Source organism: Tetrao urogallus (genome assembly GCF_951394365.1).
Source record: "Tetrao urogallus genome assembly, chromosome: 2".
Lineage (NCBI taxonomy): Eukaryota > Metazoa > Chordata > Aves > Galliformes > Phasianidae > Tetrao > Tetrao urogallus.
This window is the reverse complement of record NC_136814.1, coordinates 108,255,021-108,275,106: the sequence shown is the minus strand read 5'-3', so window position 1 is coordinate 108,275,106 and position 20,086 is coordinate 108,255,021. Positions and strand designations below refer to the sequence as shown.

Here is a 20,086-nt window from a genome sequence, read left to right as displayed (position 1 = left end):
TTCAGTCACGAGAAAATAGCCAGGAATTTGGCTGCTAACGGGGGCCGTATCCTACAAACCCTACTTTTCCTGACAAACAAATGACTCCACAAATAGTCCCTCTGTTTTCAATAGGGTTATTTGTGGGAGGAGGGACCACCCAACACGAGAGCATCGGGCCCTCGCGCCGCAGCATTCGGAGACCTTCCCGGGCGGACTCGGCACACACAATTCCCGCAGCCTGCAGCCTCCCCTGGCTGCTGGCCGTGCTGTTCATACAATGCTCTCCTCCGCTTCCGCCTGCAGCAGCGGCGCTGCCATTTGTTGCTCCGGAGGTTCTTTCCACTGGAGCTCTGCTCACTCCACTAACTCGAAACTTCTGCATCAGGGAGAAGGGCTCTTTGAAAGTTTTGCTTGGCTTCGCTTTCAAAGCGGTGTCTGTATATTTTAGAATATGTAGAATTTTCCTTTGATTTAGACCTCTCTCTCAACAATAGACAAGAGAAGATTTCTCTGCCGAGCGACTTAAACAAAAACAAACATATTTTGGTTACTCGGGCCTTGTTCTCAAAATGCTTTTTTTGTTTTTTTCCAGGGAAAAATCAAACCCTACAAATTGTTACGCAACACAAAAAAGCCCTTAAACTCACAGACAGAGATAGGCTGATTTTTTCCCTTCTGACACAAACTAAATATTGAGCACAGAGGAAGAAAAGCCGTTTCCCCAGCCCCCAGACGCTGACAAAAGACGAAACCTCTTCATCTAAACAATGCAAAACACGCTGTCCTCTAAAAGAGCTTTTTTTCCCTCCTTAGCTGTCAGCCCTGCCCACCCCCAGGTCTGTCCTTCCCCCGGGGATGTGCTGGGTCTCTGCAGGCCAAAAAGACATGCTCACTGCGGGCCAGCAGCTGGGGGCTGTGCAGGCATTCTGAGCAGGAGCTGTGCCCAGACCATGAGAGCAGCCGCTCTGAGGCTGAACAGAGCTTAACTCATACAATCATAGAACCACAGAACGGCCTGGGTTGCAAAGGACCACGATGCTCATCCAGTTCCAACCCCCTGCTGTGTGCAGGTCGCCAACAAGCAGCCCAGGCTGCCCAGAGCCACATCCAGCTTTTGACGCTATACACCTTTCTGTATCAAGGTTAGAGGCGCTGGATTCCTTTTTCTATTCAGCATTGCATCACTTCATATGATTTTCAAACACATTTCGTAAAGCCGGTGTAAAACCCTCTGTGCATTTTTTCATCTATTCCAGACCTGATCCAGATTCTTTACTAAGTTAAGACAAGCTGCTGCAAGCTAAGGCTCTGTCCATCCTAAGCTCATCCACACAGCATTTCCATTCATAAGTTGAGCTGAAGCTTCAACCAGCCCAACTGTGAATGCTTCTAAATACATGCTTCTTCCCCAGGCTGTGAAGTCTGAATATGGTTTTTATCCTCCCAGGAAACGGGTGATGAGAAGGAGAGACAGGCTTTGGTCAGTAACAGTTCGCACTGCAAACACGCTCTGGGCTGTTTGCTGTACGGCACCTTCTGCTGTGCCACGAGCAGCTCAAATCACTATTGATGTCTAAACTTCAAATCAAGGTAACCACGTCTCAGATAAACCACAGCAACAGCCCACGTGTGGGCTGAGCTCATGGTGAACGTGAGATACTGCAGTTCTGTAAGAGAGGATTCATGCAACTCACTGCCCTGAGCTTGCCATAGGCTGGAAGTACTCACTGCTACCAACATCCGACTCATGCAGAGCCTGTAGTTAAGTCAGGATAACTTGACTAGTCTCCCAATTTTCTGTATTTTGCAGACTCAGGTGACTTCTAATCAGGATTGTAAGAAAGAAATATACCGTGGAGATACTGCACAAGATAATTACACAGTGGGGGGAAAAAAACATAGTTTTTTTCAAGTTAATAAAGCCCTCTTACTCATTAATGCTGCTAAAAGGACAAACGTGCTGCGCTGTTTTCTGACCCCCTTGCCCTGATGTGTTTTGTGACCATAGGCACATCACTTGACTTTCCCGACTAGGTTTTGCTTCTTGTAAGATGGACATCTGGTACTTCAAATTGGCCATGTCACAAAGCTGAGTAACGCAGCGTGGAAAATACCATGAGATCTTTTGTTGGAAGATGCTGGAAGGGTAAGAATATGAAAGGTAAAACCGCTGAGACATCTGACCAGCTTTTTAACCGAGACACGCAAAAGACAGAGTGAAGAGAAATTGGCTTGAAATAACCTTCCACGTGCAGTTCTGGTGTCTGAAATGAAAAGAAGGGACACAAAGCCTGCAGTACCATCTTCAATTGTCCTCATCTGCTTGAGAAAACACCTCAGAGTGGAGCAGTGAGAGGCGGAGGCTGAGACCCAGGCGCCAGGCTGCAGCTCCACGGCAGCTGGAACGGGTTCCTATGTGGGCAAGGAGCCTTCAGAACAGCTCCAAACCAGTCTGGCCCACCTACGTTGGGCAGGCCAAACTAGGAACTGGTTGGGTTTGGACAAGCCTTAAACCCAGCTTCCTATCTAATTTTGGAATCTAATACGATCGGGCTCCTAATTAGGCTCCGGTGGTACTCAGATCCCCACCTCGGCGCTCCTTTTCACCCATAAAAAGAAATCACGGAATGACTTGTAGCAGGAATCAGAACGAAAACAAAAACAAACAAAAAATCCCTTTAAAGAGAGACATTTGAGAGAGGAAGAGGGAAGAAAGGGGAAGAGAGGTGCCTTTTTCCCACTGCCAGGATTCCTCTGTGGCTCCTCTGGACCTGCCAGTATCCACATCACAGCTCCCGGGGACTTCCTCTGTGGAGCTTGTGCGGGACGCTTCTTCCAATGAGCCATTTCATCTCAGGCTTAAGTTGCACAGCTTCTGGGTCGGCAGCCCTCCTGGCATTTTTGAGGCGCTTGCTTCCTTCCCTATTTGGGAAACCAGCCGCCTTTTGCAGAAGGTCTCACTTTCAGTCTTCAATCCCTCGTTCAGATCCCAGCTTTTGCTATCAGTGGTTATATAAATGTTTATGCTTTTTCACACTGAGGTCACTGTTGGTTCCATTTGTCAGTGCTGACCATCCCTGCGCAGCACTGGTCTGCTCATCAGCCAGAAACCATCCTGCAGCGATGACTCCCACTTTATGGCCAGCAGTTTAGGTTAAGAGCCCAGGAATGTTTGAATGCATTCATAAATTCCTATTCTGAAGAATTTTTTTCATGTGTTCTTGTATAATGTTCTTCTTGACTTCCTCTGTTTTTAAGTGTAATTTCTAATTGTATCAAAGTTATCTATTTCAACCTTAATGAAGTTTTCTGGCTGGGATTTTTCCTTCTTTGGGACAGGGTTTTATTTTTGTTTTGAGTGGCTGCAATACACAAAACTAGCTGGCTACACTTCACAGCAATAGCCAACAGATGTTTGATCCCTTTTTTTTTCCTTAGAGGGGCACAGATCACATAACCTCACAAGGTCTATACCAGGCAACAGGGATACTACAGAGCCACAGGAGATGGCATAGTTCATCTAGGACCTGCTTTGGGATTATTCCCACCTACCGAAGTATCAAAAGATTCACAGAGATCTATCAGCAGCGATAGATCCAGATACAAACCTCCAGCTTTGGAACCCCATGCAACCAGGGGATGTATATGTTCTGGCTTTGCGTTCTGTACAGTCTAAGCAACCACTTATGACCACCCAACACAGGTCGAGCCTGATGGGGCTGGTCTGCTTTCCCAATGACAACGCTGACCAACGCCGCTCACCTCTCACTGCAGGCTGCAATGAACAGCTTTGGGATTATTTTCATGCTGCCCCTGAAGAGCTATTTCTTTATCTTCCTTCAAACCACACCCTTGTATTCCCTTCTGATGGAAGCTTGCTCAAGTTCAGCTCAAGTGAAGCAGAACGCAGCGCAGCCACTGCTGGCTCAACTCGTGGTTCCTCAATTCTGCCTTATATTCTGTTGTACAATGGGCAGCAAAGATTCCAGCAAAGGCCCACTACCTCCATCACTGCAGCACAGCACGGGAAGTAGCCGAACTATGGCATGTGATATCAAAACCTTGAGCAAGACCTTGCCAAGGGGAATAACAGGGAGGCTGAGTTCCAGATCCTGGAATCCCCCTTTAGCCCCACATACAGCCTTCGACAACACACGGCACAATTTCAGCGTGGAATTAAATACAGGCATTTAACATCTAAAAACAAAGCAGTTCATACTTTGTCCTACACCTGTGCTGCCTTCCAAGCACTGTTGCTCAGTGCAGTAACACAAACTAAAACCATGTAGACATACCATTCACTTCATAATGTTCTGCCAGTTCTAGACTATAAGTTAATGTCTGAAATAATGTGCTTATTTAAAGAAAAAGACCATAAAACTGCTTGGACATCTATAGTTCAGACAGCAACAGCCCTCCTGACCATAAGAAATAATGAGTGCAAACCATGCATGTAGCATCACCAGCGACTCTGAGCTCTCTTACAGGTAGGCTCTCTTCATGCTACCTAAATGAGAGGGGCTTTGTGGGTACCCCTCCTAAATCAGGCATACCATCTTCCAGTTCCCATCTCTAGACAAACCTGATGTTCCTTTGGGAAAAACACTGCTAGATGGCTTGGAGGTGATGTGCTCTAGTAGGGCTGAGGAAGCAGCACACCAGCTCTCCTTCTCTAAACCACCACCACAAAAGTCGCATGATGGGCACAGCAGCTCTTTCACCAGAACTAAGCTTCTCTGTTCAACAGGAGCTTTGGTTGCAGTAATCCAAGGGTTTTGACACACTTTCCACTCTTTTCTTTCAAAACCGCCCATGGAATAGGCAAAACCAGCTCTTCTTTAGCAGACAGTGCATGACAGGTTGGGCTGATCGGAAAAGGGAACTTCCCCTATTAGATATATTGTAGTGAACCTACGGCAAACCCAAATCACCAGAAATGCTTTTGCACCGTGCCCCACCAGCCTCCTCACAACTCCATCAGCTCTGCCCCCACCAACACCCAACATCCCCAAGACCACGGCAGAAAGCCCACGCTCATCCAGCTCCTCCCTGCATCCATCGCTGCCACAGCAGAGCCTGAGGCACAGAGCTGAAAGCCAGTGCTGCAGGCCGTCAGATGAAGTTGCAGCAAGTTCAAATGAGTGGAAACTAAAGTTAGACAAATTCAGACTAGTAATGAGACCCACATTTCCAAAGTGAGCTTAATTAATGTCTGCAACCAAAGGTTGCGGTGGATTTTGCTTCCCTGTAAATTTTTAAATGAAGACCAACCGAGGTTTTGTTGTTTCTTGTGTTTTGTTGTTCGTCTTTGTTGGGTGTTTTTTCTCTTTTTTTTTTCCCCAAAAGGTAACTCTCGGTTCAAATGAGAGCTAATTTGAGGAAATCTTACAGCTAGGCTCAAACCAGAGGATCACACAGGCTTCGCTGCATTAATAACCCATGAATCTATACTTCTGTGCAAAACTCCTTATAGCAAAACAGTTTATCTTGAACTTTATGCATCACCGTTGTTAAGTATACTTGCTGTCCCCAAAAGCTTGCCAAGAGGACACAGCTGTGTGCAGCCCTCCTGCGATGCTGAAGCACCACATCCATCGCCCTCAGCATCACGATGGGGCCATAAGTTGCTCGCTGGGCACATGTGGGTGCCTGCTTTGAGCCACTGGTGCTTGCTGGGACCCTCTACTGCCCACACAGAGAGAGCTTGTCCCAGCCATCACCTGCTTTGATCCCTTCCCTCTCTCTTTTTGAATCAGTCTGAAAGTAAAGATGAAGAGATTTGCAGATTAGCGTCCCCAAATACCCTGCCTTTATGCATATGGAATAGTTCCTTCTCCCTTAATAACATCCTCTGTGAGCCACGTGAAGGCGTGCACCTTCCATTTATCTCATTCATCTTCCTCTTCGGCACTGCCCACGCTTTTTAGAACAGCCTGAACGTCTCACCTTCTCCTTGTCACCAGTACAGCCCAGTATCACCAGTATGAATGCTCTTTTTAATCTCACAACCAATCTGGCACGACACGAGTTAACCAAGGACGAGGCAGCTACAGCGATGCCTACCATCAGCCACCTTCGCTTCTTTCATTGAGCATTTTAGTGTCAGTTTTGCAAAAATGGGGCTTTTAAGAAGCTGCACTATTCCTGCCTCTCCTGTACCCACCACAGACAGAGGGACCAAATTCTCCTCCACCCGCATTTCATGGAACCATTTCAAAAACTCCACTTGTGCAATTAATTGAACAAAATTCAGTGCAACAAAGACTCAAGGCCACAGAGAATTAAGGGCAAAAGAAGTGATCCTCATCATCCTATCTGATTTCCCACATGTAACAGAATTTCACGTCTGGAGTCGTATTTCCTCTCTGCATGCACGCACGGAATGGCATTGGTCGCCCCCACTGGCCCCATCCCATGAAATCCCACTGCGTGAGCGACCCACATGCAGCATCCTTTTGCTTTGTAGGACGGGGCCTGGGGGCTGTGGGTGACTTAGAGGAAGAAAATACTAACAGTCAATTTGCTTCTAACTGCAGTGGATGGAGATGGTCCTCGGAGATGGGAAGGACAAGAGATGTTCAGCATGGCCTCAGTAATTCTTTAAATATGGTGCTTATGAATAGAGGTGGGAGAGATATTGCATAGGTGCACACGGAGTCAGAAAACCCACACATCCCCCCAGGTCAGAAACCAGCAGCGATTCCACTGTGAGAATGAAGGAAACATCAAATGCCTTTGCATAGCGATGGAGCAGAGAGCTCAACCTCACAGCCTTCTGCTGGGCGTTCATTGACCTTACCAGGAGAGCCCACATAGGTAATGAGTCAGGATCTGGCCCTTTGAAAGTCTGGAATCAAGCGCCTGATTGCTCCATTAACAATTAGCATTCTGTTTACAAAACCCAGCAGAGTCAGTAAGAATAATCATTACAAAACATGCTCAGACTGCGATTCCGGTTTAAGTTAATATAATTTTAATGAGTTCTTCAGAAAAGGCCTGGCACTTATGGAAAATTTCCTTAATTAATATCAGACCCTAAATTAGTAATAAAAAAAAGCCCTGAATATCATTTGGTCTCAAGCTGGAACCGAAGTATGTTTTGGCATCATTACTAACTGTTAGCAGCAAGTTCTGGAAACAGATGCAAATCTTGATATGTATCCTAAATATAAAACACATTGCAAAAAAAAAGGCTCAGATAAAAATATATCTATACATCCACATATATTCGAGTGTGCTATTTCCTGCCTGTATCAGCAACAAATTCATTCTGTTTAAAAACATTCCACTTGTTTCTCTTTGGTATTTTTTAAATCCCTTATTTCGGGAACAAAACTCTTTCCCTCTGCTTTCATTTTTCCTGTTTATTTCCTCTCCTGACAGCAGACTCGAGCAAACGAAAAGGGCTTAAAGACGCCCATTATAACATTCGGCTGTCTGAAAATCAGCCCGCTTGTTTTGCCACCTAAATACGGGTAGAGGTGCCTAATTTGAGGCCACCCACACCAGAGGAATTTGGCCCTCATCCCTGAGGCGGGGATCTTGCAACGTATCTTCTGGACAACTGCTCCAATGAGGGACTGTACCCAGGAGAGACGGCGCGACCGAAACCCCACACACAAGTGCCAAGGTGCTGAGATTCCCAGGAGGCACCGAGCGGGCAGGAGACTAAAAATGGAAAACCTGTGGTAAATGGAATAAATAGTGCCACTGAACACGGGGAGGAAAAAAAAGAGAGGAACGGAGGAGATGTGTTGAGGTGGGGGAGCAAAATGAGGGAGCTGTTTTGAAGAGAACAGAACCTCCCAAGCTCTCCCAAGCTCTCTACTTTGCTGTAACTCGCATTGAAAATTAGGAGGAACGGAGACAGAAACAACTTTGAGTCTCTCAGCTTCCATTAAAAAAGAAAAGAAGACAGAGTGAAAATTCTTCTAGTCACCAAGAAAAACAGAAGAGTGGATGAGTGCACCAGAAATGGAGCTGGCTTCTTGGGTTTGCCAAGAACCTGAGACAATATTGCTGAAGCGTGAACTGCCCGCTCAGTTCAGGCACTGCTAATACAAGTGCCTTGCTGGCAATGGCCGTGGTATTAACTATATTAACTACCTCTCTGCTCCTCAGTGCATCTGAAGAGGAAGAGAACTGCACTGTAAGGACAGTTCTAATGTCTTCTCTTGTTAAGAACACCGGCCTGAAATGCGCTGAGTACATCCAACGAAGTTAGCAGGAATTAAGGGATTCAGGAGCAGCTACTTCACAGAACCACAGGTTTTATTCAGTTAGTGGTTGTGAAGCTGAGCTCCCTCGAGGAAGACAGATTACTTTCTTCCAAGTAATATCTTTCAAAGATCAAATCCAAAAGAAAAAAAGGAGAGGGGGGAAATCCTTATTTTAAAGTTTGTGTGTGCAATGTGTGCACAAGACATTGAACAAAATCCAAGGCAATTGCAAGGCAGGCTTAGAAACCTAAGACAACAAGCAGCAGAGGACCTCAAGGAAAACCAGCACATCAATGTGAGCCACTTCCTTATTAAAGTACAACACTCAACCCAAAGGTTCAGCCATAGCAGCTTCCCCAAGATGTGTTCTATTTAGGTTTAAGATATGTAGGCTTACAAGAACGAAAATTAAACTGTGTAAAAGAGCGGTACTGTCACTGATTAAAGCGCAGGCAGAATGTGCAGAGTTGGATATATCCTTGCCAACCCTCAGCAAGTTGGAAGAACTGCAAAGTCTCTTAAATTCAGTATCTGATTAAGGTCTGGGATAGTCCAAACTGATGCCGTGATATCTACTGGGCGAGACGAATTGATGGGAATGTTTGGCAGCACCAAAGCTAGCAGACAGCCCAGGGTTTGGTCTGTTCTCTGTCTCTCCGTCCCGTATGGTCACAGCTGCAATATTAAACCCTTTTAGCCTCCACAACTGGGGTGCTACCTGTTAGAAGTGGCTTCAGGACTGTGCTCATTCCCAAGCCATGGCTGGGACCTGCTGGCAGCACACTGGCCAAGCCCCAAAGCAGCCCCAGCCTTGTCCCTGTTTTATTTCTTGGTATGGAGATTCCCTTACAGCTGGTTCAGCTCAGAGCACTGGGTCTGTGGACTTTTTCAGGCTCAGACCAGGGTGTCCCTCATTTATCTCATTTATTATTATATACCTCACATCTTTATTCAATGGCACAGTAAGTGCAAAGATAGCAGAGTTCACCCTGCTCACTGCAGGGACTCCAGTGTTTGGGGAGGTCATGGGGACACCAAGCCAGCATCCCTGGCTTGTGCCATTTGCAGCAATGTGTCCCATATACACAAATATCCGTGAGGAGGACCAGCCTGTGGCTGGAAAAGGCAGGTCTGGTGATTTGTACTGCTATTTAGCATTACCTCTACTTTTCTTTCTTTTGCCAGATAGGCATTTGCCAACCACTGTTGCATAGAATAGGCTCTTTCACAGCCAGTATTAATGTTACTGGGCAAGTCTTCCAGCAGCTTTTGCATTTGACCCTTCAACTGTCTTTCAAAGGTGAAGCACAAAGCAAAGCATTTAGGCAGAAGTGCAAGCAGATCCAGGAACTGTGTAGAAGTCTCCCTGTCTTCCTTCTCAAGAATATTTTCAACACAAAGATTTAAGCTCAAGCCCCAAGAGTGGATAGAGTGGATAGAGGTACGGGTGAGGCAGATCCTGGCTGGCTTAAACCAGGTCTGAAGTGTAATGAGGCTGCGATATGAGTATGTTTATTGAACCATTTAATCATCTCTTTGGGATCTGCCCCACCAAATACAGACTATCTGATTAGACATGCCTGTACCTGAACTGTTCAAGCATACGCGTTGTAGAACCCATGGACAGAAGCAGGCTCACCAAAGCACTGCCAGGGATCACAGCACATCCACAGGCTGGTCAACTTAACTGAGTCTTCCAAATGCTGTTTTGTCCCCACTGGTTTGGAAGTCAGCTCCAGGTGACTCTCTCGGATACAAATGACTACCCCGTGGACATCTAAATCCAGAGGAAAACCAGGCCTCCTGCTACTTTGGAGCAACCTTTTTTGACTCCAAGAACAACCCAGCCCGTACTCCTTGCTCTGAACGCTGTATGTGCCAAGGACTTGTTGGATCAGACCTGAAGCTTTACGTAAAATGACTCTGATGTGTATTTATATGAATCATATATATTAATTACATAATAGACACTTACGTTCCCCATCCCACATGCAGTTTGGTTACAAAGACTGAGTGCCTTCACTATGAATCATGCAATCAGACCATATCCCTCAGGCAAAACTCTCTCTAGAATGGCCATGTTCATATATTCCCATGGTTTCCACTACAATATTACTTAATTAAGAATATTAATCTGCTGGGCCACCAACTTTCACTGCCTTTCAGGGAAGTCGAAGCAGACAGGTAGTTTAATAAAATATAGGGAAACATGCTCTTGTTATGATTGAGTCGGTGCAATGAGGTAAGTCAATCGTATGGCCTCATGAGCTTATTTTTTTATTTATTCTTGATATGAACACAGACATATGCACCAGAGAGATCATTAGTCCACAAGCTGCACGTTTTTTGCAGCCAGTCTTTGGGTGGGCTCTTTTTTACTTTTCAGCTATTGCTGTAGCGTATTACGAGCAAACTATCACTGATTAATTGTTGGACACTGCAGATGAAGTACCGGTCCCCATTTGGAGAACAAAAGATGAATATTTGAAGTCTGACACCTACATTGTCATGGGTGCTCATCTGCACGTGTCTGCAGCGTGCAGGCAGACATTTCAGCTCTGCAAAGCAATCAAGTATGCGTCTAGACACTGGCACGACCAGTTCAGCCACATTACACCAGCCTGTCTGAGTAACTCAAGGAATCAGCTTGCTGCCCTTTTCCCCTCTTCCATGAGATGGAGAAATGCTTGTGCTGCTCTGACAATCCCTCACCCCACCCTTTCCTACAGCTCCCCAGCTCTTCTGATGCTCAGCCTGAACTCTGGTCCAAGCACTGGCGTCCTCGGCACCAAGAGCTGTACTGCTCCACGATGGGGAGGAGTGTGAGCATTTTGGTCAGGAACTGGATGCATTTCCAGCCTTAGGAGTATCATCAAAAACAGCTCCTGTGGGCTGCCGCTGACCATGCCGTCACTGCATTGAAAGATACCTTTGCTTTTTAAATGGTAAGCTTTCAACACGTGAGTGAGAGCAGCCCAAGCAGAGGTCTAGTCAAAGCCACAGAGGTTTGTAGAAAGGCTGAGTGATGTGAAGCTGTGGCAGGTAGTCAGCCTCGTGCCTATAAGGTGCGACATTCGAAGCCTGAGGGGCAAGTTTCACCCATTTTTCCTCCTGCATGATGTTAAGAACCAGGCAGTAAATATGGCATTCATTAAAATTACCTTGTATATTTTTAACAGCCCTGATAATCAGGTTTCTGCCACCATATTGGGAAGCAGAGTTTGTTTTTATTCAAGGCCTTGTAAAATGCTAATTTCTCCCTTATGCGCTGGAGATGCCTGACATTTTCTAATATTTTTAAGAGTTAAGAGTCGTCATTTTTCCTCTTCAAAGCTCAGCTCTTTCTGAAAGATGTGTCAAGTAACTGAGCGGCGGTTTGTTCCTCTCAGAGTGCAAAAGATAAATCCGCTGCTGTAATAGAAAGCTTTAAATCTGCATTTTCTCTCTGCTTTGAACACAAAAGGGGCCAGATTCTGCCTTCCTGTGTGAGGCAGAAATTCTGGAGTAGCATTCCCAGTAGGGGCTGCAACATATTTCCTTACTGTTTGGGAGTCAGCTCTCCTCCACCCAGCAATGTCGCTCTGTGATTCTGAACATCAGCAAACACCGCAGACAACCTCTAGCACTTACATGGAAGATGAAAGCCCACCTTTCTCAATTCTAAATCTACCCGGCAGCAAGATCCCTGTGCTGGGACAGGGTGGGAGCACTGCGTAGATGCTGGTTGAGCCCTCAGAAGACAAAGAGCAAGAAGAGCAATGGCAACCAACTGCGGAGCGCAAGGGAAAAGTTCAGCACACGGCCACATAATGTACACAGGCAGGCCTTCAGTCATCCTGCTTGCGCCCACATGCCAGGCGCTCACGTCTGAATGCACCCAGACAAGCAAGGGCTGCAGGGCAGGTGCGCGGTGCAGCCGCTGTGCTCCCAGCCGAGCCTCTCCCGGAGGTGTTGCTGAGGGCACAATTGCAAAAATAACCAATTCAACAACACAGACCATCAGGAGACTCCAAAGGGAACCTGTTTCGGGCCAAACAAAGCATTTTCTCAGCATCAAGCCAATCTAGTTTTTTGCACCAAGTCAGCGCATTGCACAGGGAGCCCACGGGAACCTGCTCCACTACCTTGCACCCCTCGGCCCACACGGAGGCGGTTGGCATCTCTGAAGATGCAGAGCACGCAAGGGACCGCAGAGGGCTTTGCAGCTGTTTGTTTGAGAAACAAAGCTTCCCTCTTCTGAGATGAAAGAAATCGAGGAGTCAAAGCTAATCAAATCCTACACGCCTGCTGGCTGGAGTTCAGCTTGTCAGGGATGCAGTGCAGTGCAGTGCTCAGCATTACCAGTGCTATGAGCGTGGTGGATGGGGAAACACGACAGCAAGAAATTCACCTGGCTGCAAGTCAAACAGGTGTATGGCAGCAGCATCCAAGACTGTAATAGTATCTTGCAAACATGCAAAAAAGTAGTAATGTCATAAGGCTGATTCTTTAGTTTTCATTAATGAATCATAAAGACTTCACGTTACACGTGCTTTTTGGCATATGCTGCTCGTATTTCCACACTTGCAAGGTTGGAGCTTTTATGCTGAGCCACCCTTGCCTAAGGTTCCTCATTCTTGGCAAGATACACATGGTGACTGTGTGCCATTACAGGCTCTATCTTATTTTGGGGCAATCAGATTACTCCACGCAGATGGTTTTATCGCTGAGACCATACAGGTGAATTGCACAGTATGTAAATGTACATTTGTTTGATAAAAAAAAGTCTCAGTTCTTAGCTGCTGTCTTGTTTGTGTTCCTAAACAAGTTTCTTCTCTCCTGCATCCTTCCAAAGCACAATTTGTCCAATCTTTACCCTAAACTGACTCAGCTAGTTTCTGATAAGCATCTGAAGTACTCATTAACTAAGGAAGAAGCAGGCTTTCTTGTGCTTCTGGATTAAAATGAGGGAGCATGAACCTTCACCCTCACTAATGAAGAAATAAAAGGCGTCTATCTAACATCACACACAATGCAAAATGAAAAGACCAAAATATAAAGAATATCACAGTGATGTTAAAACATGTAAGCAAACATCCTCCTGGGGGGGCCGGGAGCGGAAGAGAGAGAATTTGATCACAGAACCAGCTTCACAGTAAAAAAAAATATTCTGATCTGAAATGGACCTATTGACATTGAAACCGTTCATGCTCTGCCCGCAGCAGCTCTTTCTGACCCCCACCCACCATGCAGAAGCTCTGTTATCACCGACCAAGCTTTGCTGTTCTTAGTAGGGTTTGTCTGCAGCCATTCAGGCGGCCTCTGTACCTGTCAGCGTAATTGTTTTAGGAGAAACATGGACACTACCTGAGAGGCGTCGGGGCACGTCGGTGATGGCTGGAAGTCCTGTGCCTCGGGTGGAGGACAGGGGAGTTGTGGAGTGAATGGACGGCGAAGTCATCTGGCTCAAGTAGGACGGGTACGACTGATCATAGGACCACGGCGGGGACGACTGCGCCTGCCTGGGGTCTGGAAAAAAGAAAAAGAAATCAAAAGGTAAGGAAGAGAAATTGTAAGGCACCGACAGTCTAACTGAAAGAGATGGGGCTACTGAACATACACACATCAGTGTCACAAGGAAGGACAACGCAACGAAGCACAACTTGCTCCTCCAGACTCAATGTGTTTAAGCCTTGCTAAGTGAGTTTCCCTCCTGGCAAGAATCACAGAATCCCAGAACGGCCTGGGTTGCAAAGGCCCACAGCGCTCCTCCAGTCCCAACCCCTGCTGTGTGCAGGTCGCCAACCAGCAGCCCAGGCTGCCCAGAGCCACATCCAGCCTGGCCTTGAATGCCTGCAGGGATGGGGCATCCACAGCCTCCTTGGGCAACCTGTGCCAGTGCCTCACCACCCTCTGGGGAAAAACTTCCTTCTAAATATTTGGGGGAAATGAATGGGGCAGAGAGCAGAGCTGAAGATTCAGCAGCTGTTCTGTAAACTCCTGATGTCTCTCACCCAGCTCTGACAGTGTTACACTGGGACTCGCCAGTCCTTGAGGATGTGGACAAAAAAGATGACAGTAAATGAGAGACATGGGGGCATGCTGCGGCTGAGCTTGGGAAGTGTATGTAAAAGGCAAGGAGACTACAGTCAGCACTTGGCATGCCTGTCAAGTTGTTATCCAGTTCAAACATGACAAAAAAGTGGTTTTAGTGCTGAAAATGCTCTCCAAGAAGGAAAACGTCATTAATCTTATTAGCATCTGTCTAAAAATGTCACATTTGGAGGCTGGCCCAGTTACCTACCGTCACCTCAATTAGAACAACATGAAGCCAGATGGATTGGTACAACTAGCAGAAGCTAATGGTGCATTCACATGTACTCATTAGAGCTCACAATGAAGGAAATTATTTTAAGGATAAATACCGTTTATTTTTTGCTGAAGGTCTGGTGGGCTGCACTGAGTGAGGAAGAGGAAGGGCTACTTTTACTCAGCTGTGCTGCGATTCAGAAACCATTTGTTTTCACTTAGTACGTGGTGATAAAGATACAAACAAAATCTTCAACAGTCAATTATTATTTTTGTTTCTTTATGCTGATAAAAACCAAGCACTTTGAACCCCCAACGTTTTTCTGGGCACTGCCAGATAAACTGGTAACTGTCTCCAAACTGGTCCACAGAAACCATCCAAATTCTCCCCGGTACCTTCAGTGAAGCATACCAGGTCCGCTCAGTTCGGAGAACCTGCTTCATCAGAGCACTGTCCTACAGCACTGCTTTGCAGACAGGAACGTGACAGCCACATGGCATAAGCAAAGGCACTTTTTCAGGAAATTCAACCTTTTTTTTTCTCTTTTTTAAACTCCTTTCCCTACTCTTCCACACAGCAAAAGCTTGTAGTTTTAGCTATGCCCTGTTTATTTTTTCTTTCAGACATGATTTGTTTGAAGAGATGTCTGGAAAGCAGATACTTCCTTGAAGCAAAATAACTATATAGATTAAAAAAAAAAAAAAAAAAAAAGTTCCAATTTAATTTTAAGAGGATTTTCCCCGAGTTTGCCATTTATATTAGAGCTGAGTAATATAAATGGTTAACATAAACTCCTCAGAAATCCGAAGGACACTTGATCATTAAATGTAATGAACTTCTTTGTTTTAACAATTTCAGGGCTAGAGTTGTATAGATTGGCGCAGGTTCAAATTAGACTGACTGCTCGTTGTTATATCTGATATCGACATATTTCTCTGCCTCATTCCACTACTATAATTCACCATTCAGTCAATGGTAAATGATCTTCAACTGGGAACGGAAAGCCTGCGCTTGCTGGGAAAACAATCTTAAAATTAATGATGTGTCAGGAGCACAATCTCAAACCTACGCTCCTTCAAACTCCAAGAGCTTTTCAACCCGTGTTTCTGAATCCAAAACAGGGTCCCTTAAAGTTGTGCTTTCAAGTCAGCCCCACCACTGGAAGGAAACTGTAGAGCAGGTAAAGATTGAGAAAAATCACAGCAGAGGATGTTTTTGCAGGAATTTGGTTTAAGATGGTGAAAACCTCAGGAAAGGAGCTGCCATGTGGAGGCTTATGCTACTTCTTTGGTGTAGCCATCATGGCTTGAAGAGATTCTGATGACTCTTTTATCCTCCCACTCTGAACACTCACACTAGGTTTGGCTTAATTCAACAAGTGCAAATGCCTCTGCGAACACAAGAAGGATCAGGGACATGCTCAGGGACACGATTTAGAGGAGGGTTATTAGTTAGGATAGTATGGTTAGGTTGTGGTTGGACTCGATGATTGTAAGGTCTTTTCCAACCTGAGTGATCCTATGGTTCTGTGACTCTAACAGCAAAAAATGAATGGGCTCACACAGCCTTTAAAATAGTATTTCTTGTGACAATGTCAGAGGCAGAATATGGGGCTGGATGGACCATCTGCTGACGCCAGAGCATTTCAGATGCTCTCAAGACATTTAGCTTAATTTTTACCCTCCCCTATAGCTCCTCCCATCTACAGCACCACATCACCAGATTTGTGTTCTAATTTATACTTGATTTTAACTCTTCATGAGCTCCAAACTGTGAGATGTTAAATTGCAAAGTGTTTTAGAGAAAGAGGACAGGCTGTTAGGGAAGACACTGTGCTGTGACATAACTGCTTCTGGCCCTTTCACAGATCTTTTGTTGAACTTTCTACCTAAATTTAAGGAAAAGAATGATAATTTGTTCCCTGAGTATTTCATTCACAAAATGGGGTGCTTCTCTTGGCTAGAAGCTTTCAACCCAGATGTTCAAGTGTGAACTAGGGCCTCTCTCAAGCCAGACTGTAGGAAACTCAGCTCCAGGGAAATTATATCGCGTTTTCTCACAGACTAGGAAATAATTTGGAGGAAAATCCTCAACCAAATTGAACAGAAGATGCATCAGAGCTCAGTGACTGAAGAAAGGCTGCAACAGGCCAGGCTGGAGGTCAGTGTGATTTCTCCACACTGAGGCAGGGCCAAGGTCATGGCTGAGGCCAGGTGGGGAATTTGTCCTGGGGCTTCAAGCATTATCTTTGGCCTGTTGGGAAAGCGGAAACCGAAGATACCAGTTTTACCAGATCCTGAGTAAATGCCCTAAAACCAGCCTCTGTCTGGACATGTGAGGAGCAGAATTCAAACGAGGTCTGCTCGCCCAAAGGGTCACGGTCATTGCTCAGTGCAATTGCCAAGTGCCTGCAGTAAAATGCAGCGGAGCCAACAGCCACCCCACGGAGCCAAAAAGCAGCCCATGTAGTCCTCAGAGAAGACAGGGAGCTGTGGGCCACACACAGCAACGCTCGGCCTGCTGCGAGGACGTTCCCTGCAATGCTGCTGTGCGGAGGCCTTGGCCACAGAGGCCCCACCTCTCTTCTGGCTTCCCGTACCACAGAATCAAGCCTTGCAGAGGCAGGACGTTGCCAGGTCTATTGCTTAGAGGTGCCTGCTTCCACAACTTCCCCTTACGATGCAAATCCAAGCGGGTGCCAGAAGGGAATGCAGCAGTGTGCTCAGCAGGGTCACCTCCTCCGTGCTGAAGGGGTGGCATGGCCACTGAGCACACCAGTGGGGCAGACAGTGCAAGGAGATTTGCAAGAAGTTTTCCATGCCTCCGTACAGATGAGACCATCCCTTCTGTTTGCAGAGAGTGGAGGGCCACGCACGCTTGCCAGGCTGGCAGGCACCCACTGCGAGTGAGAGCCAGAGGCTCTGGGCTGTCACATGAAGCGCTGCATGCGCTGGCAGCCAAAGCGTATCTTTCTAATTGCTGAAAGCCCCGAATATATGAGAAACCCCAGAGCTCTGAGGCAGAGCTAACATGAATTCCTGCCTGAAGGAATCCCTAGAAAACAAGGGAAAATGTGAATACAGAAGTACACTGAACGGCTCAGGAGGAAGCCCACCCAACTCCCAGCACCAGAGGCCTGCAACCGGGCTGGCCCAGCCTTAAACAGCAGCAACAGAGGCAGAGGGCCGCTCTGAATTTGACTTCGCACTTGAAAATTTTGGAGTGATTCCTAAGAACCGTCCTCCTTTTGTAAACATTTTTGTTAAGTCTGTGTGGGTGTGAAGAAAAGTGCGGCTTGTGCAATACCCATGAAGGACGGGGCTTTTTCATGCATATGCAAAGTCACGCTGGGTGCAGATGAGCGGAAATGAGTCGGTGGGTGAGGACCAACTAACCCAGCCCCTTCCTGATGGCGCTGCCAGGTGTGCCTCAGAGAGGCAGGAAAACCTGGTCTTGCACATGCTTTTGTCTCTCACTTTCACTGCCACACAGATAGCCAGTGGAAGACTTGATCAGCTCCTGATCCACGTAGACAAGGTGACTGCATCAGCTTAGTGGAAAATAAGAGCTTTGAAAAATCTGCCTCATCACAGAATCACAGAATGGCCTGGGTTGGAAGGGACATTAAGGATCACGAAGCTCCAACCCCCCTGCCACAGGCTGGGCCACCAACCTCCACATTTCATAGCAGACCAAGCCTAAATTTGGATGCATAAAACTAAGCCCGGAAATAGAGCAACTCCTCATGGCCCATTTCTCCCACTGATCATCCAGCAATGTCAGTTCTCTTCTTTCAATGGAAAACTGTCAAAAGAGACAAGAGAAAGCTGGAAGGTTGTCCTGCAGAAGTAGCTATCTGTTCCTTTGGCGCTGGATTATATCACATCATATCACAGAATCACAGAATCACAGAATGGCCTGGGTTGAAAAGGACCACAGTGATCACCTAGTTTCAACCCCCTGCTATGTGCAGGGTTGCCAGCTACTGGACCGGGCTGCCCAGAGCATACATTATGAAGCATACAGATTTACTATAGACAAAGATCAAATTTCCATTTCCCAAGCTGAGCTCTGGTGCTCAGAGCATGACCATAGGCTCACAGCCCCTCAGCATACAGCCTATAAAACCTAAACGTCACATGTGTGCGCACACTTTCCAAAAACACTTCTTTAAATCCAGTCGTTGGTTCCAGTCCTGGCTGCTGCCCATTCCATTAATGCTACTGCTGATACCAAAAAACAGGCTGTCTGGAGCTATCTGTGGTAAACACCCAAAGCAAATATCTTTGGTTATGATCTTAACAAAGCCAAGATGACTTTCTGCATGAGTAAACACGCTATTGTTGTAAACCCAACCCCAGCAAAACAACAACAACAAAATGCAACCTCCTCCTATCCTCTGACTATTTCATGGGAACATTTGAAAGCCCAGGGCTTGATCTGGATTGCCCAGTTCAATCAATGAACGCAGTGGAGTTACACCCCTACGGACACCACTGTAATTGAGACCAGATTTTGGCCTTAAGAACCTCTACAACCATTTTTCCTCTCAGTCCCTCAGTGTCACAATTCTAAAGGAAAAAAAAAAAAAAGAACTAAGCTGAACAAGTCTTGCCAGTAGGACAACTAAATAGCAAAGGAAAAAAAGAAAAGTTAAAAGAATACTTTAATAGGAGGGACACAGACTTCACCCGATGGAGGTTCATAGTGGCAGCTCGCCAGTTGCCCCAAGGATGCAATCAATTTGCATAAAGCACAGCAGACTGCAGCCACCCTAGGGTTTGTAACAAGGAATCCCAGCTCCTCCATCTCGTATGCTGACTTGTAGCTTTTATCCCATGAACTGAAGGCACAATGCACCCTGTATGCCTACAGCATGGGCTATTTCTAATTGGTGTTCTCCAAGCAATCACGTACGGTGCCTGCTGCGTTCAGCAGGCTGATGTGCAAGGCTGCAGACTGGTGCATGCTGCAGCATGCTGCTGTCCCAGGTCTAACACAGGCAACTCAGGGGAGAGCTCACACACTGCCCAGCTACAACAAACAGCTACCCGGTTTGTTCCATGGCTGGTGGTCTCAGATAGCAGACACTGAGCTGCTGCTTTCGGTCTTTGAGACAGGTGCTTCACAGCCCCACATTCACACCCCACAACCGCGCTGTACGAGAGGAGGATTGTGCCATCTCCCTGACTCTGCAAGAGGGCAGTGCCCAGCCCCACCAGCCCAGAACCGGGGCAATGGAGGACAGGCACCATGCGAGGAGCTGAAGCTGCTTTCTGCCCACAGCCTTCCCACCAGCCTCAGTTCTTAGTGCTCTACCTGATAGCGGCGATGCATCCTCCCACCAACTTTCACCTCCAAATTCCTTAAATCTGCTTTCTACAACTTTAAAATCATTGAAAAACAACTAGGGCTGAAAATGCAGCATCACCAAAGTGTGGGGGAAAGGATGGGAAGCAGAAAAAGAAAAAAAAAAGAGGAAAAAAATCACAGGACCTGCTTTTTGAGCACTGCTCTTTCAGTGCTGCAAGTCACAGGTTGCCCATTGATCAGATGGAGCCACCAAGGTGATGGAGCAGGAAACCTCACGGAAGCC

At 46.5% G+C, this 20,086-nt stretch overlaps 1 protein-coding gene across 1 annotated transcript in view; it reads right to left on the bottom strand.

The window, feature by feature from the left end:
- RUNX2 (RUNX family transcription factor 2) overlaps positions 1 to 20,086 on the bottom strand; it is a gene marked incomplete at both ends in the record, with an annotated part of 149,122 nt that overhangs the window by 9,440 nt on the left and 119,596 nt on the right. Inside the window, one exon of the mRNA XM_079532799.1 lies at positions 13,548 to 13,709. Within this exon, the coding sequence (XP_079388925.1) occupies positions 13,548 to 13,709 (162 nt within the window). The remainder of the gene's footprint in view (positions 1 to 13,547; positions 13,710 to 20,086) is intronic.